The sequence below is a fragment of the Neofelis nebulosa genome, chromosome 7, assembly GCF_028018385.1.
Source record: "Neofelis nebulosa isolate mNeoNeb1 chromosome 7, mNeoNeb1.pri, whole genome shotgun sequence".
In the NCBI taxonomy this organism is placed as follows: Eukaryota; Metazoa; Chordata; class Mammalia; order Carnivora; family Felidae; genus Neofelis; species Neofelis nebulosa.
The window spans coordinates 145025556-145050524 of NC_080788.1; the positions used below are offsets into that span (position 1 = coordinate 145025556).

The 24969-nt window shown below is 45.1% G+C and overlaps 1 protein-coding gene across 1 annotated transcript in view; it reads left to right on the forward strand.

Annotated features, from left to right (window-relative positions):
• The window catches only part of DYNC1H1 (dynein cytoplasmic 1 heavy chain 1), a 78275-nt gene that overhangs the window by 14834 nt on the left and 38472 nt on the right, over nt 1-24969 (forward strand). The window contains exons 7-16 of the mRNA XM_058740291.1: nt 27-254; nt 7959-9035; nt 9691-9870; nt 11321-11470; nt 13685-13831; nt 16341-16481; nt 16832-17008; nt 17145-17255; nt 17341-17460; nt 17924-18163. Coding sequence (XP_058596274.1) covers nt 27-254; nt 7959-9035; nt 9691-9870; nt 11321-11470; nt 13685-13831; nt 16341-16481; nt 16832-17008; nt 17145-17255; nt 17341-17460; nt 17924-18163 — 2571 coding nt within the window. The remainder of the gene's footprint in view (nt 1-26; nt 255-7958; nt 9036-9690; nt 9871-11320; nt 11471-13684; nt 13832-16340; nt 16482-16831; nt 17009-17144; nt 17256-17340; nt 17461-17923; nt 18164-24969) is intronic.

Below are 24969 nucleotides of genomic sequence, written 5' to 3' on the forward strand. Positions count from 1 at the left end.
GCCTCCTTTCTAAAATTATATCCTAGGTTATGGTCGCATGCTTTGAAGTCTTTCAGACTTGGGATGATGAATACGAGAAGCTTCAGGTGTTACTGAGAGACATCGTCAAAAGGAAAAGGGAAGAAAATCTAAAGATGGTGTGGCGAATCAACCCTGCCCACAGGAAGCTTCAGGCTCGCCTTGACCAGATGAGGAAATTTCGACGCCAGCACGAACAGCTGAGAGCTGTCATTGTCAGGGTCCTGAGGCCACAGGTATGCGTCGCATTTTAAAACTGCATCCATGGGTGGTTTTTAGAACCCCTTCTTTCTTTTTCTTAGAATGCTAATGAACTACTGCTCCCTCTGATTCACACCAGGTGCCTGCGTAGTTCCCTCTGCATCCTGTCCCTGTCCTGTCGGTGATGTAGGGATTCTGTACCTTCAGTCTTACTACTCCTCCCGTTCTTCCCTCCCTGCAAAACGCGTGAATTCCGGAGCCGGACTTCCTGGGTTTTAAATCCTAATTCCACCGTTTAACGAGCTGTATGACTTGGACATGTTTTTTAACGCTTTTCCCAGATTCCTCATTTGCAAAACGTAGATAATGATTGCATATGCCTGAGATTTACTTACCTATTTATTTTAATTTTTTACAATTTATTTTTTAAGTACTCTCTACACCCAGCGTGGGGTTCAAACGTTTACAACCCTGAGATCAAGAGTTGCACGCTCTTCTGACTGAGCCAGCTGGGCCTTCCTATACCTGAGATTTATTAAAAGAATTAAATGACTCCTTTTCTTTGGACGTGCTTTTTTTTTCTTCTCAATTCACCTTTCTTTTTCTTCAACAATTTCTTTCCTTTAAAAAATCCAGTCCAGATGGGGTGCCTGGATGGCTCAGTCGGTAAAGCATCTGACTTCCGCTCTGGTCATGATCTCACGGTCCGTGAGTTCGAGCCCCGTGTCGGGCTCTGTGCTGACAGCCCGGAGCCTGGAACCTGCTTCGGATCCTGTGTCTCCCTCTCTCTCTCTGCCCCTCCCCTGCTCATGCTCTGTCTCTCTCTCTCAAAAATAAACATTAAAAACCAGTTTAAAAAATCCAGTGCATGGGGCGCCTGGGTGGCGCAGTCGGTTAAGCGTCCGACTTCAGCCAGGTCACGATCTCGCGGTCCGTGAGTTCGAGCCCCGCATCAGGCTCTGGGCTGATGGCTCGGAGCCTGGAGCCTGTTTCCGATTCTATGTCTCCCTCTCTCTCTGCCCCTCCCCCGTTCATGCTCTGTCTCTCTCTGTCCCAAAAATAAATAAAAAACGTTGAAAAAAAAAAAATTAAAAAAAAAAATCCAGTGCAGAAAGAGAGTGTGGACTGATCCACACTTGACACTTGAACACCATGGGGGTTAAGGGTGCCAACTCCCTGTGTATTCTCGAAAATCTACGTGTAGCTTTTGTCTCCCTAAAAAGTTAACTGTTGGGGCGCCTGGCTGGCTCAGTCAGCAGAGCATAGAACTCTTGATCTCGGGGTTGTTAATGTGAGCCCCACAGTGGGTGCAGAGATTACTTAAAACTAAAGTCTTCAAAAACAACAACAAGAACAAAAAACTACTGATAGCTTACTGTTGATCAGAAGCCTTACTGATAACAAAAAGGGCTGATTAACATATTTTGTATATCATATATGTTATATACTGTTTTCTTACAGTAAAGTAAGCTAGAGGAAAAAAATGTTATTAAGAAAGCCATCACAAAAAGAAAATACACTGTTGCTGGATTGAAAATAACCGTGTGGGGGCACCTGGGTGGCTCAGTTGCTTGAGCTTCCAACTGTGGCTCAGGTCATGATCTCATGGTTTGTAAGTGTAAGCCCCACATTGGGCTCTGTGCCGATAGCTCAGAGCCTGGAGCCTGCTTCACATTCTGTCTCCCTCTCTCTCTCTCTCTCTCTCTCTCTCTTTCTCTGTACCTACCCCGCTCATACTCTGTCTTTGTCTCTCTCTCTCTCTCAAAAATAAATATTAAAAAAGTTATTTAAAAAAAAAAACACGTGTAAATGAACCCGCAGTTCAAACCTGTGTTTTCAAGGGCCAACTATATGCAGACGGGATTGAGAAGTTAGCCAATACATGTCAAAGCCAATATATAGCCAATGTTATAGACTCTAGGTGGGCGCATCTGGGTGTTCAGTCTGTCATTCTTTCAGCCCTCTTGCAGTTGAAAACTTTTTGTAGTGAAACGGTGGGGGATCCAGTCTAGAAACCATGGCATCCAGGAAGCTTTATTCACTGCATTAGGAGTGCCTGCTATTTGGGGTACATTGTGGTTTGTTTTGTTTTGTTTTGTTTTTTAATGAACATCTTTTTTTTTAACGGTTTTTAATTTATTTTTGAGAGTGGGGGAGGGGCAGAAAGGGGGACAGAGGATCCGAAGCGGGCTCTGCGCTGACAGCAGAGAGCCCAACGCAGGGCTTGAACTCACGAACCACAAGATCATGACCTGAGCCAAAAACGGACGCTCAACCGACCGAGCTACACAGATACCCCTGGGTACATTGTTAATAATGAATCCTCAGCATCATTTTGCTTAGTGCTCACTTACTGATGTGTGTGCGGGTTTTAAGTGTTAGCCCCTTATTTTACATGTGAGAGATTTGGTTCTAGTACTGACTCCTTCTAGCCTAGGTCTGCTGTTGTTGTTTCTAAATTCGAGTTAGTTAACATAGAGTGTAATAACGATTTCAGGAATAGAATTTAGTGATCCATCACTTACATATAACACCCGGTGCTCATCCTAACAGGTGCCCTCCTTAATACCCATCGCCCATTTAGCCCATCCCCCGACCCACCTCCCCTCCAGCAACCCTCAGTTTGCTCTCTGTATTTAAGGGTCTCTTATGGTTTGCCTCCCTCTCTGTTTTTGTCTTATTTTTCCTTTCCTTCCCCTGTGTTCATCTGTTTTTGTTTCTGAAATTCCACACATGAGTGAAATCATATGATATTTAACTTTCCTCTGACTTATTTTGCTTAGGATAATACACGGTAGCTCCATCCACATTGCATATGGAGACAATTCATTATTTCTTATGTCTGAGTAGTACTGTTACATATATATATGTCTATACACATATATATATGTTTACACACATATATGTGTGTAAATATATATATATGTGTATAGACATATATACACACACACACACACACACCACATTCTTATTTATCAGTCGATGGACATTGGGCTCTTTCCATAATTTGGTTATTGTTGATAGTGCTGCTCTAAACATTGGGGTGCATGTGCCCCCTCACATTAACATTTTTGTATCCTTTGCATAAATACCTAGTAGTGGAGTTGCTGGGTCATAAGGTAGTTCTATTTTTAGTTTTTGAGGGACCTCCACACTGGTTTCCAGAGCGGCTGCACCAGTTTGCGTTCCCACCAGCAGCGCAAAAGTGTTCCCCTTTCTCTGCATCCTCGCCAACGTCTGTTGTTGCCTGAGTTGTTAATGTTAGCCATTCTGACAGGGGTGAGGTGGTATCTCAGTGTGGTTTTCATTTGTATTTCCCTGATGATGAGTAATGTTGAACATCTTTTCATGTGTCCGTTAACCATCTGGATGTCCCTGGAAAAGTGTCTATTCATGTCTTTTGCCCATTTCTTCATTGGATTGTTTATTTTTTGGGTGTTGAGTTTGATAAGTTCTTTACAGATTTTGGATACTAATCCTTTACCTCATATGTCATTTGCAGATATCTTCTCCCAATTTGTCAGTTGCCTTTAGTTTTGTTGCTTACTTTGCTGTGCAGAAGCTTTTTATGTTGATGAGGTCCTAGTAGTTCATTTTTGCCTTTGTTTCCCTTGCCTCCAGAGACATGTCTAGTAAGAAGTTGCTGCAGCTGAGGTCAAAACAGGCAGTTGTTGCCTGTTTCCTTCTCTAGGATTGTGATGGCTTCTTGTCTTACATTTAGGTCTTTCATCCATTTTGAGTTTATTTTCATGTATGGTATAAGAAAGTGGTCCAGGTTCATTCTTCTGCTTGTTACTGTCCAATTTCCCCAACACCATTTGCTGAAGAGACTGTCTTTTTACCACTGGGTATTCTTTCCTGCTTTGTCAAAGATTGGCCATACGTCTGTGGGTCCATTTCTGGGTTCTCTATTCTGTTCCATTGATCTGAGTGTCTGTTTTTGTGCCAGTACCATACTCTCTTGATGATTACAGCTTTATAATACAGCCTAAGGTATGGAACTGTGATGCCTCCAGCTTTGGTTTTCTTTTTCAGGATTGCTTTGGCTGTTCAAGGTCTTTCCTAATTCCATACAAATTTTAGTATTGTTGCAGCGCCTGGGTGGGCTCAGTTGGTTAAGCGTCTGACTTTGGCTCAGGTCACAATCTTGTGGTTTGTGAGTTCGAGCCCCACATCGGGCCCTGTGCTGACAGCTCAGAGCCTGGAGCCTGGTTCGGATTCTGTGTCTCCCACTCTCTCTTTGCCCCTCCCCTGCTCATGCTCTGTCTCTCTCCGTCTCTCAAAAATAAATAAATGTTAAAAAACATTTTTTTTTTTGGATTGTTCTAGCTCTGTGAAGAATGCTGATGTTATTTTGATAGAGATTGCATTGAATGTGTAGATTGCTTTGGGTAGTGTTGACATTTTAATATTTGTCCTTCTGATCCATAAGCATGGAATGTTTTGCCATTTCTTTGTATCTTCTTCAATTTCTCTCATAAGCTTTGTATAGTTTTCAGTGTACAGATCTTTTACCTCTTTGGTTAGGTTTATTCCTGTATATTTTATGGTTTTCGGTGCAATCATAAATAGGATCAATTCCTTGAATTCTCTTTCTGCTTTCTGCTACTTCATTATTGGTGTATAGAAATGCAACTGATTTCTGTATGTTGATTTTATATTCTGTGACTTTGCTGAATTTATGTATCAGTTCTAGCAGTTTTTTGGTGGAATCTTTTGGATTTTGCACATAGAATGTCATGTTGTCTGCCAGTAGTGAAAGTCTGACTTCTTCCTTACCGATTTGGTTGCCTTTTATTTCTTTTTCTTGTGTGATTGCTAAGGCTAGGACTTCCAACACTGTGTTGAACAAAAGTGATGAGAGTGGATAGCCTGGGGTCTCTTAACCCTTTTTTCCCATGTACTTCTTAGCGTACATATTTTAAGAAGTCATTTACATTTTCTTTTTATTTGTAAGTCATGTGGTACATATCCTTTATATCAGTAAAGTTAATGATAAACTTACATGTGCATGAATACGTTCTCAGAATGTTTTTATTGGAGTGTTTAGTAGTATGTTCACATTTAATGTAGTCATTGATATGGTTGGATTCAGAGCTGCCATTTGCTATTTGTTTCCTGCTTATCTCACTTTTTGCTCCTCTATTTCTCTGCCCACTCCTCTTGTGTTATTTTTAGTATATTATTTTAATTCTTCTATAGACTCGTAGCTTTATTTCTTTGAATTTTCTTTCTTGGTGATACTATAGGGATTACAGTATACATCCTTATCATGGTATGTATACACTCTTACTTCCAGTAAACTATAGGAATCTCATACCGTTATAGCTCTGTTTCTTCCTTGTCACGTATATTACATCTTTATGTGCTATAAACCCAACAATACAGTGTTATAAGTTTTGTTTTATTTTTTATTTTTTTAATGTTTACTTATTTTTGAGAGAGGGAGAGAAAACATGAGTGGGGGAGGAGCAGAGAGAGAGGGAGACAGAATCTGAAGCAGGCTCCAGGCTCTGAGCTGTCAGCACAGAGCTCAAAGTGGGGCTGGAACTCTCAAGCCGTGAGATTATAACCTGAGCCAAAGTCGGATGCTCAACCGACTGAGCCACCCAGGCACCCCATAAGTTTTGTTTTAAAACAGTCACATTCATTTTAGAAAAATTAGAAGAAGAAAAGTAATACATATAATCTTTTACATTTGTGCACATATTATCACTGGTCTAGTTCCCTTCATTCATTCGTGGACCTGAGTTACTGTCTGGTGTCTCTTCCCTCTAGTTTAAAGGAATTCTCATAATATTTCTTGTTCCATAGGTCTGCCGGCAACAAATCCCCTCATTTTTTGTCGATCAGGAAAAATATTTCATTTTCATACTTGAAGGATAGTGTCTCTGGATATAAAATTCTCGGTTGACAGCAAGTTGTAAATCTCCCCAGACTGTCCATTCTTAACAGTGCTCCCCGAGGGTCTCCATAATTTATTACGCCGGCCCTTCTCAGGCTCTCCCATTTTCCGAATCTCCCCTTGAAACATTGCTGTTCTGCTCCCACCGCAAAGTGCAGAGTGCAGGTTTTCGCTGCCTGAGCTGGGGATGGGAACACCTCCGGGCAAGAAGGCCAACAGCTGTTATTTATCTGATTTGGTAGCCCTTTGTCATGAGAAAACACATCTGTTTTCTGCCTTTGTTGGCTGCCTTTGGTTTTTCTCCATTGTCCTGAAAAAACTACTTTTAATAATTTTGTTCAGTTTTTGCCCTCATACTACCGTTACTAGGAATACTTAGAATGTTCTTAAATGCAGAAAATAAAATGTATGAGTTTACAAAGGAACAATTACCAATAAATTAGAAATTTATTAATTAAATTAATAAAATCTAGTAATCTGTGTGCTCCTCCATGAACACTTAAAATAGCAAGATCTAGTGAGGGGCCATATTAATACCATAATTTTGAAGTGATGAGCATAAGCAGGATTTCAAGATATAGGGGCACCTGGGTGGCTCAGTGGATTGGGCATCTGACCTCGGTGCAGGTCATGATCCCACAGCTCATGAGTTTGAGCCCCACGTTGGGCTCTGTGCTGACAGCTCAGAACCTGGAGCCTGCCTCGGATTCTGTGTCTCCCTTTTTTTCTGCCCCTCCCCTACTCGTACTTTGTCTCTCTCTCTCTTTCAAAAATAAACATTAAAAAAAAAAAAGATAGGTACACACATAATGAGGAAGCACTTTATTGGTGACAAAGCCACAGAACCTCAAGGGACTATGTGTGACTGTTGTGTGTATTCATAATTATAGGAAATGCTAAATTTTAGTTAGGGGTTAGTGAAAATAATGATGATAATTTCCCCCAAATTCCCAGACCATCTAAATTTCATCCAAGACATCTGTGGACACAGATGAAGACCCCCACCTGGCTTTATAATTCTGTGGGAGTGTGGGCAGGAGATATGTGTGGAAGTCTGACACCTGACGTAAAGCTCACGCTCTGTTCTGCTCTCTAGGGGGGGCTTCAGGGAGTGGAATGGGGGATTCTTCTCTCTTACTGAGCGTTTATCTATCCCTCTGCTGAGGTATTTACCCACGAATTATAATTAAAGTTTTAAGAATCAAAAGGAAGGGGCACCTAGGTGACTCAGTCAGTTAAGCGTCCAACTTGTGATCTCAGCTCATATCATGATCTCACAGTTTGTGAGATCAAGCCTCGCATCAGGCTCTGCGTGGACAGTGCGGAGCCTACTTGGGATTCTCTCTGTCTTTCTCTCTCTCTCTCTCTCTCTGCCTCTGCCTCTCCCCTGCTTACACGTGTGCGCGCTCTCTCTCTCTCCCTCTCTCTAAATAAATAAATAAACCTGGAAACTCATTAAAAAAAAAAAAAAAAAAAGAATCGAAAACAAAGACTATGTTGGACACCGAGTTTGCACATAGCTCTCCTCTGAATTCCTGAGCTTTTCAGTGCAGTTTTAATTGTAGACAGAACACTGAAGAGGCAAATACTCAAAGCCCAGGTTTTAACATGTTATTTTAGCTTCTCAGGCACCAAAACTACATTGCCAGTAGATCTTTATGGGCAGAGTTAGAATATACTCTGTGGTATTTTTCGTGGTCTTGTTGAGTTGTGGTTCTAAAACATTTGGCTAAAAGTTAGAAACTTACAGAGCGGACTGGCTGCACTCCGGGTGCACGGCCAAACGGCAGTCTTTGTGCCGTCAACCTTTCTGTCACGAATCCTTCTCTTTCAGGTCACGGCAGTTGCACAGCAGAACCAAGGAGAAGTCCCCGAGCCTCAGGACATGAAAGTGGCAGAGGTTCTCTTTGATGCCGCAGACGCGAATGCTATTGAGGAGGTCAACCTCGCGTACGAGAACGTCAAGGAAGTGGACGGGCTAGACGTCTCCAAGGAAGGCACGGAAGCTTGGGAGGCCGCCATGAAGAGATACGATGAGCGGATCGACAGGGTGGAGACCCGGATCACCGCTCGCCTTAGGGATCAGCTTGGCACAGCCAAGAACGCTAACGAGATGTTCAGGATTTTCTCCCGGTTCAACGCGCTGTTCGTCAGGCCTCACATCCGTGGGGCCATCCGCGAGTACCAGACCCAGCTAATCCAGCGCGTGAAAGACGACATTGAGTCTCTCCACGACAAGTTCAAGGTTCAGTACCCACAGAGTCAGGCGTGTAAGATGAGCCATGTGCGCGACCTGCCCCCGGTGTCGGGCTCCATCATCTGGGCGAAGCAGATCGACCGCCAGCTGAGCGCCTACATGAAGCGCGTGGAGGACGTGCTGGGCAAGGGCTGGGAGAACCACGTGGAGGGCCAGAAGCTGAAGCAGGATGGGGACAGCTTCCGCATGAAGCTCAACACTCAGGAGATCTTCGACGACTGGGCCCGGAAGGTGCAGCAGCGCAACCTGGGCGTCTCGGGGCGCATCTTCACCATCGAAAGCACCCGGGTCCGCGGCCGAACTGGAAACGTCCTTAAGCTGAAAGTTAACTTCCTTCCTGAGATCATCACGCTTTCAAAGGAAGTTCGAAATCTCAAGTGGCTTGGTTTCCGAGTCCCGCTGGCGATTGTGAACAAGGCCCATCAAGCAAACCAGCTCTACCCATTTGCCATCTCGCTGATCGAGAGCGTCCGCACCTACGAGCGGACCTGTGAGAAGGTGGAGGAGCGCAACACCATTTCCCTTCTGGTGGCCGGCTTGAAGAAGGAGGTGCAGGCTCTGATCGCAGAGGGCATCGCGCTGGTGTGGGAATCCTACAAGCTCGACCCCTACGTGCAGCGCTTGGCGGAGACCGTCTTCAACTTCCAGGAAAAGGTGTGTTGATCTCCTGTTCCCTGGGAGTGAACTGAACGCGGAGACAGCTCACTCTGTTCACCTGGTAGCTCTCCCACAGAAGGCCTTCCCGACGGGTGTGGCATTGGGCCGTGTGAGCTGAAGGGGAGAGGAGGCCCTTTTACTTACTGTGCTGTTTGATGGTGCCCTGGGAAGGCCGTTAGGTAACTGAGTTTAGAAACCAGTGGAGAGATGAAGAACACGGGAGTCTGATGGAGCAAAATGAGAGCTTTACTACTGATACAGCTACGCGGAGAATGGGGCTCTGGCCGTCAGTCCCCCTAGACCTAGATTTGCTTCCCAGACCCTAGTATAGCCGGATCGTCATAAGCCGTCTGGCCTACAGGCTGGCGCTTGCAACAGAGAAGGCACTGAGCGGAGCAGACTTCTCATTCAGAAGTCACCCTTCCTGTGAGCAGGAGGGAGTAAGGGGGAGACCTTGATAATTTCCATACGTTTTCCTTCCCTCTGTGGAAACACAGGAGTGGGAATAAGTGTTCTTACACCAACAGATAGGATTAGCTATTCATGGAAAGAACTCCTTTACCGTGAATATTTGTTCATTGAGAAGAATGTACACAAGCATAAAGGAATAGAGTGAATGGCTGTTTTAAATAATAAATGTGCCTTCCTTTAGGTGGATGATCTGCTAATAATAGAAGAAAAAATCGACCTGGAAGTCCGTTCCCTGGAGACTTGCATGTATGATCACAGGACTTTCTCAGAGATCTTGAACAGAGTTCAGAAAGCCGTGGACGACTTGAACCTGCACTCCTATTCCAACTTGCCCATCTGGGTCAATAAGCTTGACATGGAGGTGAGGGATGGGAGTGTTATTGTGGTTTTCATTTTTCTACTAGCAATATAAGGGTGGACCCTATTTTGTAAGTTCATTAGTGACTGAAAAGTATTTTTCCATAGAAATTACCATCAGTGGTCCAGTTTCCCCTCCAGAAATCCCATTTAGGTAATGACAGAGCCAAGCTGTGTGGTTCTAGCAATACTCCTGTCCATTCCAAGTTGAGGTGGTGAGGTGGGGGGATTCTCTTTATCTTCTGAATACCTGACAGCTTCCTGCCTGCCCTTCCCTGCTCACCTGATAAAGGTCGTCTTCCCTGGCCTTCCCTCCAGGCATCCTTCTCTGACACTCTGCCCCTCTCGACCACCCAACTTAAATGCCTGGGGGTGCCTGGCTGGCTGAGTCAGTAGGGTATGCAACTCTTGATCTCTGGGTCATGAGTTCAAGCCCCACGTTGGGCCTAGAGCTTACTTTAAAAAAAAAAAAAAAAAAGGAAATGTCCAGTAACCACCTCTTATTCCTCTCGTAGAGGTTTGGGGCTCACCCCTGTAGGGGTCTGCGGGGAGGTTAAAGTGCACATGTGTTTGAAACATACTTAACACCACATGTGGCTTTCTCATTGCTGGACATCAGAGAGCATCCGTGGGGAATCCCGGGAAGTGGGATATTTCATGACAGAGCTGCTCCATGGGCGGTGGTGGCTAGGCAGCTCTGAAGCACCTTAGTTATCCATTTTAAAGAGAAAGCCTGTGGCCCACAAAGGTGCAGTGTATCCACACGTGGAACACTGGCGGGGAAAATTAACAAAACCCACTCTTCTGAATCTACTGGAAGTCTCGGGCTTTGTCACAGCTGCCCTTCCAGCATTCCCAGGATGGTTTTGTGGCCCAAGACAGACTCTGCGCAAAGATGTATAGGTGTCCTGTTCGTAGGAAAGTTACTTCTCTCGTTCTCGATCAAGCGAGACTTTTTTCTTCGCTTGTTAAAAGAAGACGGTCACCTGTATGTGGTGACTTTGCCATGTACATAAATATGAAATCATTATGTTCATCTGAAGCTGATAGAATGTTATATGTCAATCATATCTCAACTTCATAAAAGAGAAAATGGTTTATTCTCCACATCATAGATTGCTAGTTTTATCTCTGAGGCTACCAGGAAACTACTTTTGTTTTATAAATTTTCTAGTACGTTGAGGGAACGGCAAGACTGTGACTATATCTGCTGCATTTGTGTCCGTCTCCTTGTCCCTGACGGATCAGAGGGTTGGTGGTTAGGTTACCCCCAGATGGAGGTCAGGGTCTCTGAGTCTGGGAGAGGCACAGGATGGGGAAGGGGGGGATCAGGCTGAGATGAAGGGTGTGGGAGCAACTGTGATCCTCGACCTGAAGCATCGGCTTTCTATCTGACATGCTTGCCGACCTGCCTTTTGGAAGGACACTGTTTTCTGACACTACTTTCTCTGTAGATTGAAAGAATACTGGGCGTTCGCCTACAAGCTGGCCTGAGAGCCTGGACCCAGGTGCTTCTCGGACAAGCTGAAGATAAAGCAGAAGTTGACATGGATACAGACGCACCACAAGTTAGTCACAAGCCTGGTGGGGAGCCAAAGATTAAAGTGAGTATTTCCCGGGGCGTCCGATTTGCTAGTAAATCGAACAGAAGATTCTCCCCCTTGAAAAGTACCAATGAGAAGGCCACTTCACAGTGGAGAAACCTGACAGATACCACCCCACCCTCTGTGCTCTTTGTCCCCACACCTCCCAGACTCGTTCTAATCATGAGAAAAGGTCAGACATCCCTTACAGAACACCTCACCAGTACCCTTCCAAAGTGTCGAGGTCGTGAGACAAAGACAAGGAGGAACAGAGATGTCACGGGTTGGAAGGGGTTAAGGCATGTGACGAGTAACTATGTTGTGGGGTCCTGGGAGATCTGACTGAAGTCAGGATTTTAGTCAGTGTTGTATCAATGTTAATTTCTTGGTTTTGGTAATTGTGACGTGTTAGATGTTAACATTACAGAGAGTTGGTCAAGAGTGCACGAAAACTCTTCATACTTTCTTTGCAACTCTCCTGGAAGTCTAAAATAATTTCAAAAACAGACATTTTTTTTAAATGGGAAATAAATTTTAGAAAAAAATCTACACTTGGGGGTGCCTGGGAGGCTCAGTCGGTTAAGCTTCTGACTTGGCTCAGGTCATGATCTCATGGTTTGTTGGGTTTGAGCCCTGCGTTGGGCTCCGTGCTGACAGCTCAGAGCCTGGAGTCTGCTTGGGATTTTGTGTCTCCCTCTCTCTCTGCCCCTCCCCCCACACGCGCGCGCGCTCTCTCTCTCTCTCTCTCTCTTTAAAAAATAAACATCAAAAAAAAATTTTTTTAATGGAAATTGGAAAAAAACTACACTGGAAAAAAATCTCTACTTTCCAGGCATACATGCAAGAAACCATTTCAAGTACTGAGTGTAACCTAGTACAAGGAAAATTCAGACTCTGACGCTAAAATGCCACTGTTTTCACGCAATCTTCTCAGAGTCATGGAAGAGTGCACCAGCACGGTGGCCTCCACACAGGGCAGCAGTCTTGGTCCCCAAGCCCCCCATTTCCCATTTGAGTGAAGGAGTGGCCAGCTGGAGCCCAGCAAGCTGTCTAGAAAAGTGTGTTAATTCGAGCTGTGCTAGTAGGTCCTGTCTACTAATCTGGGCGTCAGTTACAAAAGTGTCTGCCTTACAGTAGTTCATTAAGCCATACATTTGTTTTAGGTAGTTTATTGCATTTGTGTTCAATTTACCAGTAAGACTACCTCACAAAACAGAGGTCTAAAAGAACTAAAGGTAAAAACTTCGATGTGGGAGAAACAATTGGCTGCTTTTTTCCTACCCAGACGTTACCTTCTCTCTTTTTTTTTTTTTCCTCTTAATGCTTGAAAAATGTTTTCGGTTTTGAATATTGCACATTTATTCCCAAAGCATACTTTTTAAAATACAGAGATGCAGACAATCAAATGGGTCTCTGTAAGCCAGAGCAGTTACCCAGTGGAGGTGGAGGTGGAAATCTTGCTCAGCTTAAAGCAGGCACTGGCAGGTGGCACAGACTCACCTTGACTCCTAAACCTGCGCCCGTGCCGCATGTCTGACAGCTAATGCCAGTCTCGTGTGGCTGCGTCAGTGACACAGGGTTGTGAGGTCCTGAGGTCATTATGTCCAGAGATCACCACGCATATTAAAGCAGATGGTGCCATTGAGCACCCATTGTGTGTTCAACACCTACGCACGGGGGATCCAGGAAGCGCCTAAGCAGTGCCTGCCCTCTGGCTTCTTATCCTCTGGGGAGGGCCATGCACTCCACACATGGGCTACAGCAGACCATGATGTCCATTAAAGTAACAGACCCGTGGTTCAGACTCAAGTAGGTTCATAATTCAGAGGGAGAAAAATATTATGCATCAAAACCACTTTTTTTACTTTGAGAAAGTACTTTCTTTCAAGAAAATTCATTTAAAATTATTCTAATGCTTTGTATGACAAAAATAACTAAGCTATAATTTGTATACTTTTTACCCAATTTTGAATTTAAACTTTCCTAGCACCCAGTTGTACTTGAGGGAATTACTGAGTGACGATCACGTACGTGTATATCCGGTACCGTTTGATTGAAGGTGGCCCCTGGAGGCGTTCGGTAATTTATTAGTACATCAGTGCCATGCTTCGGTATTAGATTTTTAATCCAGAAATGATCACCCTTCTTGTGAATACTGATTCTGGCGGCACAAATGCATGAAAGCCTATTATTGAAATAGATATTTGAGTAAGAAATGAAATCTTCCCTTTACAGAATGTCGTTCATGAGCTAAGGATAACCAATCAGGTCATCTATTTGAACCCGCCCATCGAAGAGTGCAGGTACAAGCTGTACCAGGAAATGTTTGCCTGGAAGATGATTGTGCTGTCTCTGCCCAGGATCCAGAGTCAGAGGTACCAGGTGAGTCTTCCGGGGACTCGCACCACATGACCTCTGCCCAGGCCTCCCTAGGGCGCTGGGGCGCCACCTCTCCTCCATATCCCTTGAAATGGTGCTCTCCATATGTCTTTCAAGACTCCCGACTTGGGACTCTGCATTCTAAGGGAAAGCTAGAGGAAGGCTTATGTGACTTGGCATTTTTCCCCAGTGGCTGCTTTCCCAAATCGTTGCACCTGCAGTTCTGATTTCGGTAGTCTCTCAGAAATTTCCCCCATGAACCTGTCTTTTAATTCCTCTTTCTCCCCACCCCCACTTTTTAATATAGAAGTTTGTAGATACACACAAAAGTAGAGGGAATCTCATGAGTTCACATCAGCCTGCTTTGTTTATCATGTGGCCAATTTGAATTTTTATTCCTTTCCCTCCTCCTCCTCCCCACCAGACTATTTTAAAACAAATCCCGGATATACTCTTTAATAAGAGTATCAATAATAATAACAACGTGCTTTTGGAGCAAAAGGAAAACTGAAAAGACTGTTTAGTCCCTGGTCTGAGCAACATTACTTCTAAACAAGACTGGTGGTTTTCGAATAAGCAGATTTCCATAACCTCTGTTGTAACAGGCTCTTCTAGAAAGTCTCAGCTTTGAATATAAGCAGCATAGGCTCAGTTCTGAGGTGTTTTTGTGGTAGCAACCCCCCTGTAGACTCAGCCTTGGTGGTGACCAGCTAATCCAAACCGAGCTATGAACCGTTCCTTTCGCTCTGGGAGTGTGCAGACTGCAGGATATTTCTCGTCAGGTGTCTGTTCACACTGCTGTCCTGTTGTCTCCACACTGAACCAAACAGAAGCCAGCCCCTCTGACGCTGGAGCCCATGCCCCTGCTCTGTGGCCCAGCTCCCCTTCCCTCTGCTGAGCCTCCTGTCACCCTCTAGCCACCTTACTTCTCAGCTCCCCTTGGTGAAAACACAGAGAACTCGTCTGCACACCTGCTCCGGGTCCAGCCCCTCAGGCATCAGGGTCACAGGCGTTTCCCTGCTGTTATGGCAGGCTTCTCAGCCTTTGAGAAGTGTCAGTGGCAGGATGTGAAGGTGTGCTCACACTCCTCCCCCCCCCCCCCCCCCCCCCCACCGCACACTTGATATGCTTGTTCCGCTTGGCTGTCCTGGTTTTCCTCCCACCTCACTGGCCAGTGTCCTCTGTGGCTCTTCCTTGGCTCTCTCTCTTCTGGCTCCTACTGTTTGAGTGCACTCTCCATCCCCAGCACCTGTCTCACCTGGTCCATTGCCGGCCAGATGGGACAACTGGACTCCTACCTCCAGCCCGGCCTTTATCCTGAGCTCTAGACCCATCTCCCCAGCCCGCCCCCCGGGCATCTCCACAAGACCGATGGGTGCGAAAACTGAGTGTGTGTCTGACCCCCTCCCTCAGACTAGCTGCCACCCCCACTCCTTTTCTCTGCCTTCAGCCTGCTCAGGGCCAAGCTGGGGTGTCACCCTTGCCTCCCACTGTTTCCATCTGCAGAGTTAACCCTGATCTTCTTTTTCCCACATCCACTGATCCCACTGGTCCAAGGTACCATCATCCCTCACTTGGATTCTTAAAGTTCTCTTCTGACAGGTCTCTGTCTGCCTTTGCCCCCTGCTAAAATCTGTTTTCAACACAGCAGCCAAAGTCTTAGATTTTATGTCAGTCCCAACACTTCTTCCCAGAGCCTGTTGATGGCTTCTCGTGTCACTCCCCATGAAAGCCCATGTCCCATGGCAGAGTGCTGGGCCCCACGTAATATGCTGCTCGTTGCTTCTCTGACTTGAGTGCCAGTATCTCCCTCGCTGGCTCTGTTCCAGCCACACTGGCCTCTTGCTCTCTTCACATTCCAGGCAGGCTCCTGCCCCTGGGCCTTTGCACTTGCTGACCTCCCTGTTCAGAGCCCCCGGTAGCAACATACTGACATGGCTCACTCCCTCCCTCTCCTGGTCCTGCTCAGTGAGGCCTTCCCTGACCTTCCCCAACCCCACACTCCCAGCCCTCCTCTTTCCTGCTTTATCTCCATAGTACTTCTCACCTGCTGAGAAGTATCTCTCCTCCCACAGAGTGTAAGCCCATGTGAGCAGAGTTTTTTGTCTGTTTCTTGTGCCCACAGCAGTGCCTGGCACATAGCCAGCACTCAGATCAGTGAAACGATGCATGTGTCATCGCTTCCATCATCCAAGTCGGTGTAAATATTTGGTCATGGAAATCTCCATTCTTTGGACATTGCCTTTAATGTTCTGCTCTCAGATGAGAGATAGGTCTCGAAGTGCTCTGTAGCGGTTTTTGGGTTTTCTAACTTGTGCTTGATCTGATGTCCCTTCACTGGTTGATGAGTTGAGGAGGCCTCTGATTTCTTGTGGCTGGGGTAAGCAGATGTTCCAAATGCCATTTGTATAGCGGGCTCTTGCTTCGGTTCGTTTGAATTCGGTGAAAGGTGGCTCTGAGATGAACATCTTTGTACACACTGCTTGTGTTTCTTCTGGTTCTGCTTGCTTAGGTGGGTGTTCATTACGAATTGACTGAAGAAGAGAAATTCTACCGGAATGCTTTAACGCGGATGCCTGATGGCCCCGTTGCCCTGGAAGAGTCCTACTCTGCGGTCATGGGCATCGTGACTGAGGTCGAGCAGTACGTCAAGGTGAGAAGCTCCCCGTCTCATTGAAATACGTTGTGGAGTGTGTTTAGACATAGCGAATATGAGGTCTGATGAACACGGGAGCCGAAATCTATGTAATGTGTGTCTAATATGATGTAATTGATGACACTTGCTTATTTTAAAGCAGCCAGTGAATGGTAGGACAGATCTTACAGAATATTAACTATTATTTTAGACAGCAATAAATGTTACTCTTTTTTAATATAAAAATTCGGAGAATTTGAAGTGAATTTTTCTGACAGTATTGACAACGAGTGAGACGTGAACCTAATGCGTGTGAACATTCTGTAAGAGGCCCAGCTGTGCTATCTGACCCTCCCGTCCACCTGCAGGTCTGGCTTCAGTACCAGTGCCTGTGGGACATGCAGGCCGAAAACATCTACAACAGACTCGGAGAAGATCTCAACAAATGGCAGGCTCTCCTGGTGCAAATACGGAAGGCCCGAGGAACTTTTGACAATGCGGAAACCAAGAAGGAGTTTGGGCCAGTAGTCATAGATTACGGCAAGGTGAGCTCCGCCCCCCGGGGCAGGGGGTGGAGGTCGCTGTAAAGGCAGCGTCTGCGGGTGACGAGGACGCGTGGAAGCGTGAACACCCCGGCGCGAGGGACTGACGATCTGTTGTCCTGGGCTCGTTCCCCCGCAGGTGCAGTCCAAGGTGAACTTGAAGTACGACTCTTGGCATAAGGAGGTTCTCAGCAAATTTGGGCAGATGCTCGGGTCAAACATGACAGAATTCCATTCCCAGATCTCGAAGGTGAGGAAGCGGGATCCTGGCCGTGTCGCGAGTCTGCCGGCAAACCCTCGGCTCCGTGTTGAATTCCTGTGCCCTCTCCACACAGTCACGGCAGGAGTTGGAGCAGCACTCGGTGGACACGGCCAGCACCTCGGACGCGGTGACCTTCATCACCTACGTGCAGTCTTTGAAACGAAAGATAAAACAGTTTGAGAAACAAGTTGAGGTGAGCTCTGTGAACAGTTAGAATTCTCATCATCACCTCGTGAGGCACGGTTCCAGAAATTGGGTGCCTACAGGCATCCTGGGGATCCGCGTTTTGAACAGCTCTCGAGGTTCGAGGTCCACCGCGGTTTGCCTTTTAAAATCTTTTACTTTAGTGGTTGTTCTTCGAGTCCTCAAACTTGCGTTCTGTTTATGATTTGGAAGGAGGGGGTGAAGCACAGCCCAGCGTGCCTTCGATCCTGGCCGGGCCCCCCGGCTGCAGCCAGGCACGGTGACGCACCAGCCGCGGCGGGCCCGGGCCCCGCTGCTCCCTGAGCGCCGTGCTCTCAGCGTGGAAGGTTTCCGGAGAAGAGCAGGCGTTGTTGTGTGTTCTGTAGCCACACGCCGTCTTCCCTTCATGTGGGAGTCTGACGACAGTCTCTGTGATTCTAGAACTACAACCACCTGTGTTCTGACCCGCGCAGCTCTACCGCAATGGCCAGCGCCTGCTGGAGAAGCAGAGGTTCCAGTTCCCGCCCTCCTGGCTCTACATCGACAACATAGAGGGTGAGTGGGGGGCCTTCAACGACATCATGCGGCGGAAGGACTCTGCCATTCAGCAGCAGGTGGCAAACCTGCAGATGAAGATCGTGCAGGAGGACCGGGCCGTGGAGAGCCGCACCACCGACCTGCTGACGGACTGGGAGAAGACCAAGCCTGTCACGGTGAGTCCTGCCAGCGTCACAGTTTGCCCTGAGCCCACAGCGTGATTCGCCGTCTTTTCGCCCAAACTTTTTTAAAAAGGCTTTGCTGTGGATTAGCTTTCCCACTAATGAGGACTTCTCCTTTTTGTAACTAAAACTTGCACGTGGTCTGTTTGAAAAGTGAAAGCCAACGGAGACCTCTTCTTACCCAGCAACCCCTCATGACGAGCATGTAAATCATGAGGTGGTTTTAAAAAAGTTTTTTGTTCCTAAGCTATCCTTTCATTGAGCCCTGACTGTGCTGTGCAGTGGGGATGGAGCAGTGAACAGGAAGGACAGGAGCCCCCATCCCCGTGGAGTCACATTCCAGTGGGAGACGCAGGGAGAAACGAGCAAGGAAAACGCGTGTTCGAGTCAGGTGGTGCGAGGGGCCGCGGGGAAGGGCGAGAGCTGGGAGAGAGAGCGGTGTTGGGTGTGCTGCCGGGAGGGGAAGGGGTGGGGGTGGTAAGACCTGAGGGAGGGAGGGCAGATGGTGAGGGAGGACTTCGGCAGAGGTGACGTCGAGTGCGAGGCTCGAGCAAGTACGTAACGGCATACCCGGTTTTCCAGGGCAGAATTCAGGGTCATTTATTTATACATAGAAACATAGGCAGGAAAGAGAAGGGGGAAGGTGGTCGTGGGACTTTGAATGGCAGTCTGGTTTTCTAGTTTGGGTGTCACTGATCCACACCAGGGCTGGTGACAGGTCTAGCCTCCCACCATCTACTCCGTAGGGCTCTGTGCTGCCTCAGCCCTGGCTGTGATGCTGCACCCAAAGGTCCTGTTTTGTGCTCAGTTTTGGTTCAAGGGCCCGTGGTTTTTTTGTTTGTTTGTTTTTGTTCACATGAGTCTCGTACTTGTCTTATTATTTTTTTTAATATAATTTATCGTCCAATTGGTTTCCATGCAACACCCAGTGCTCATCCCAACAGGTGACCTCCTCAGTGCCCATCACCCGCTTTCCCCTCTCCCCCAACCCCCCATCAACGCTGTTTGTTTTCACTAAGAGTCTCTTACGGTTTGCCTCCCTCCCTCTCTGTAACTTTTTTTTCCCCTTCCCCTCCCCCATGGTCTTCTGTTACGTTTCTCAAGATCTACATATGAGTGAAAACATAAGGTATCTTTCTCTGTATGACTTATTTCACTTAGCATAATACCCTCTAGTTCCATCCATGTTGCTGCAAATGGCCATATTTCATTCTTTCTCATTGCCAAGTAGTATCCCATGGTATATATAAACCACATCTTCTTTATCCATTCGTCAGTTGATGGATATTTAGGCTCTTTCCATAATTAGGCTATTGTTGAAAGTGCTGCTATAAACATTGGGATACATGTGCCCCTGTGAATCAGCACTCCTGTATCCCTTGGGTAAATTCCTAGTAGTGCTATTGCTGGGTCGTAGGGTAGTTCTATTTTTAATTTTTTGAGGAACCTCCACACTGTTTTCCAGAGCGGCTGCCCCAGTTTGCATTCCCACCCAACAGTGCAAGAGGGTTCCCGTTTCTCCACATCCTCGCCAGCATCTATAGTCTCCTGATTTGTTCATTTTAGCCACTCTGACCGACGTGAGGTGGTATCTCAGAGTGGTTTTGATTTGTATTTCCCTGATGAGGAGTGACATTGAGCATCTTTCATGTGTCTGTTGGCTATCTGGATGTCTTCTTCGGACAAGTGTCTGTTCATATCTTCTGCCCATTTCTTCACTGGATTATTTGTTTTTCAGGTGTGGAGTTTGGTGAGTTCTTTATAGATTTTGGATACTAGGCCTTTATCTGATGTATCATTTGCAAATATCTTTTCCCATTCTGTCGATTGCCTTTTAGTTTTGTTGATTGTTTCCTTTGCAGTGCAGAAGCTTTTTATCTTGATGAGGTCCCAGTAGTTCATTTTTGCTTTTAATTCCCTTGCCTTTGGAGATGTGTCAAGTGAGAGATTGCTACAACTGAGGTCAAAGAGGTTGTTGCCAGCTTTCTCCTCTAGGGTTTTGATGGTTTCCTGTCTCACATTCAGGTCCTTCATCCATTTTGAGTTTATTTTTGTGTATGGTGTAAGAAAGTGGTCTAGTTTCATTCTTCCGCATGTTGCTGTCCAGTTCTCCCAGCACCATTTGCTAAAGAGACTCTCTTTTTTCCATTGGATGCCCTTTCCTGCTTTGTCAAAGATTAGTTGGCCAGATTAGTGGGTCCAATTCTGGGTTCTCTATTCTATTCCATTGGTCTACGTGTCTGTTTTTGTGCCAATACCATGCTGTCTTGATGATTACAGCTTTGTAGTAGAGGCTAAAGTCTGAGATCGTGATGCTTCCTGCTTTGTTTTTTTCTTCAAATATTACTTTGTCTATTCGGGGTCTTTTGTGGTTCCATACAAATTTTAGGATTGTTTGTTCTAGCTTTGAGAAGAATGCTGGTGCAATTTTGATTGGGATTGCATTAAATGTGTAGATAGCTTTGGGTAGTATTGACATTTTAACAATATTCTTCCAATCCATGAGCACGGAATGTTTCTCCATTTCTTTGTGTCTTCTTCAGTTTCCTTCATAAGCTTTCTATAGTTTTCAGCATGCAGATCTTTTATATCTTTGGTTAGGCTTCTTCCTAGGTATTTTATGGTTCTTGGTGCAGTTGTGAATGGGATCAGTTTCTTTATTTTTCTGTTGCTTCATCATTGGTGTATAAGAATGCAACCAACTTCTGTACCTTGATTTTGTACCCTAAGACTTTGCTGAATTCATGTGTCCGTTCTAACAGACTGTTGGTGGAGTCTGTCAGGTTTTCCGTGTAGAGTATCATGTCATCTGGGAAAAGCGAAAGTTTGACTTCGTCTTTGCCAATTTTGATGCCTTTGATTTCGCTTTGTTGTCTGATTGCTGATGCTAGGGCTTCCAACACTATGTTGAACAACAGTGGTGAGAGTGGACATCCCTGTCGTGTTCCTGATTTCAGAGGGAAAGTTCTGTTTTTCCCCATTGAAGATGATATTAGCTGTGGGGTTTTCTTAAGTGGCTTTTATGATGTTTAAGTATGTTCCTTCTATCCCGCCCTTCTTGAGGGTTTTTATTAAGAAAGGATGCTGTATTTTGTCAAATGCTTTTTCTGCATCTATTGATAGGATCATACGGTTCTTTTCTTTCATTAACGTGATGTATCACGTTGATTGATTTGCGAATATTGAACCAGCCCTGCAGCCCAGGAATGAGTCTCACATGATCATGGTGAATAATTCTTTTTATATGCTGTTGAATTCAATTTGCTAGTATCTTGTTGAGAATTTTTGCATCCATATTCATCAGGGATATTGGCCTGTAGTTCTCTTTTTCTGCTGGGTCTCTGTCTGCTTTGAGAATCAAAGTAAATCTGGCTTCATAGAATGAGTCTGGAAGCTTTCCTTCTCTTTCTGTTTTTTGGAACAGCTTGAGAAGGATAGGTATTATCTCTGCTTTAAATGTCTGGTAGAATTCCCCAGGGAAGCCTGCTGGTCCTGGAGTCTTATTTGTTGGGAGATTTTTGATAACTGATTGAATTTCTTCCCTAGTTATGGGTCTGTTCAAATTTTCTGTTTCTTCCCGTTTGAGTTTTGGTAGTGTATGGGTGTTTGGGAATTTGTCCATTTCTTCTAGGTTGTCCAGTTTGTTGGCGTATAATTTTTCATAGTGTTCCCTGGTAATTGCTTGTATTTCTGAGGGATTGGTTGTGATAAATCCATTTTCATTCGTGATTTTATCTATTTGAGTCATCTCCCTTTTTGACAAGCCTGGCTAGAGGTTTATCAATTTTATTTTTTCAAAAAACCAACTCTTGGGGCGCCTGGGTGGCGCAGTCGGTTAAGCGTCCGACTTCAGCCAGGTCACGATCTCGCGGTCCGTGAGTTCGAGCCCCGCGTCAGGCTCTGGGCTGATGGCTCGGAGCCTGGAGCCTGTTTCCGATTCTGTGTCTCCCTCTCTCTCTGCCCCTCCCCCGTTCATGCTCTGCCTCTCTCTGTCCCAAAAATAAATTAAAAAAAAAAAAAAAATTAAAAAAAAAAAAAAACCAACTCTTCGTTTCATCGATCTGTTCTACTGTTTTTGGATTCTATGTTATTTATTTCTGCTCTGCTCTTTATTATTTTTCCTTCTGCTGGGTGTGGGGTGTCTTTGCTGTTCTGCTTCTGGTTCCTTTAAGTGTGCTGTTAGATTTTGTATTTGGGATTTTTCTTGTTTCTTGAGATAGGCTTGGATTTCAATGTATTTTCCTCTCAGGACTGCCTTTGCTGCATCCCAAAGCATTTGGATTGTTGTATTTTCATTTTCATTTGTTTCCATATATTTTTAAATTTTTTCTCTAATTGCCTGGTTGACCCATTCATTCTTGAGTAGGATGTTCTTTAACTTCCATGCTTTCAGAGGTATTCCAGACTCTTTCCTGTGGTTGCTTTCAAGTTTCATAGCATTGTGATCTGAAAGTGTGCATGGTACGATCTCAATTCTTTTATATTTTTGAGGGCTGTTTTATGACCCAGTGTGTGATCTATCTTGGAGAATGTTCCATGTGCACAGGAGAAGAAAGTATATTCTGCTGCTTTGGGATGTAGAGTTCTAAATATATCTGTCAAGTCCATCTGGTCCAATGTATCGTTCAGAGCCATTGTTTCTTTACTGATTCTCTGTCTAGATGATGTGTCCATTGTTGTAAGTGGAGTATTAAAGTCCCCTGCAATTACCACATTCTTATCAATAAGGTTGCTTATGTTTGTGATGAATTGTTTTATATATTTGGGGGCTCCCATGTTCGGCGCATAGACGTTTACAATTATTAGCTCTTCCTGATGGATAGACTGTGTAATTATTATATAATACCCTTCTTCATCTCTTGTTACAGCCTTTAATTGAAAGTCTAGTTTGTTACTTTCTTTTGACTTCCAGTAGCATAATAGATAGTTCTCCATCCCGTCACTTTCAATCTGAAGGTGTTCCAGGTCTAAAATGAGTCTCTTGTAGACAGCAAATAGATGGGTCTTGTTTTTTTATCCATTCTGATACTCTGTGTCTTTTGATTGGAGCATTTAGTGCATTTACATTCAGTGTTGTTATTGAAAGATATGGGTTTAGAGTCATCATGTTATCTGTAGGTTTCATGCTTGTAGTGATGTCTCTGGTACTTTGTGGTCCTTGCGACATTTCACTCACAGAGTCCCTCTTAGGATCTCTTGTGGGCCTGGTTTAGTGGTGATAAGTTCCTTCAGTTTTTGTTTGTTTGGGAAGACCTTTATCTCTCCTTCTATCCTGAATGACAGACTTGCTGGATAAAGGATTCTTGGCTGCATATTTTTCCTGTTCATCACATTGAAGATTTTGTGCCCTTCCTGTCTGGCCTGCCAAGTTTCAGTAGATCGGTCTGCTACTACCCTTATGTGTCTAGCTTTGTGTGTGAAGGCCCGTTTATCCCTAGCTGCTTTCAGAATTCTCTCTTTTTCCTTGTATTTTGCCAGTTTCACTATGATATGTCGTGCAGAAGTTCGATTCAAGTTACGTCTGAAGGGAGTTCTCTGTGCCTCTTGGATTTCAATGCCTGTTTCCATTCTCCAGATTGGGAAAGTTCTCTGCTATGATTTGTTTAAGTACATCTTCAGCGCCTTTCTCTCTCTTCTTCTGGAATTCCTATGATACGGATATTGTTCTGTTTGATTGAATCACTTCGTTCTCTAATTCTCCCCTCATGATCCTGGATTTTTTTTTATCTTTTTCTCAGCTTCCTCTTTTCCCATAATTTTATCTTCTAATTCACCTATTCTCTTCTCTGTCTCTTCAGTCCACACTGTGACCACCTCCATTTGATTTTGCACCTCATTTATAGCATTTTTTAATTCATCAGGACTATTTTTTAGTCTCGATCTCTGCAGCAGTAGATTCTCTGTCTTTTATGTTTTTTTCAAGCCCAGCAATTAATTTTATGCCTGTTATTCTAAATTCTTGTTCAGTTATGTTGCTTCTATCTGTTTTGACCAATTCTTTAGCTGTCACTTCTTTCCGGAATTTCTTTTGAGGAGAATTCTTCCGTTTTGTCATTTTGGCTAGTTTTCTGTCCCTTATGAGTTTTAAAAGCTTGTTATGTGCTCTGCACCTGTGAGCACTACAATACTAAAGTCATACACTGTCCAGGGCCTGGAAGGGCCCCTGTTTTATGGAGATCTTCTCTGTCACTAATCCTGGCACTGTAGCTCAGGCAGAATGCTAGCTCCCGCAGGGGAGTGAATATTGACCAACAGGTGAGATTCTGGTCACCAAAATTTGAATATGTTTTCTTGCCGTTTTTTGCTAGTAATGTGTTCTAGCTTAAATTTTCAGTGGTATTTTATACAGTCATTCTCAAATTATTAAAATTAAGAGTAAGCCAACAGTACTTTAATGGTCAACTGGAGGCCATTTCCCTGAGGACTACTTGATTTCTCATTCTTGTCTGCGGAACTGATGTAACAGCTGTGTGCCTCGGGAGTGCGTGGCCAGCAGCCTCCCGAGAGCCATGTCCCCTCGGGTCGGGAGCATCCTGCTCCAGGCCCCAGTCTGTCCTGACTCCTCTCTTCCCGTCTCCCAAGGCACTCAGTGAGACAGTGACTAAACGGAGAGGTGCTCCACCTTTCTCCTTCATACCTTTATTGACGTCAAACATGGAAGTAGAAGTTAACACTCAGTGATGTACATGAACTGTAAGTGTACATCTTGCTGAAGATTTACATGTGTGGACATGTTCAGGGAATCACAGATTTCCAGACTCCCAGCAGGTGCTTTCCACCATTTCAGAGCCAAAGTACGC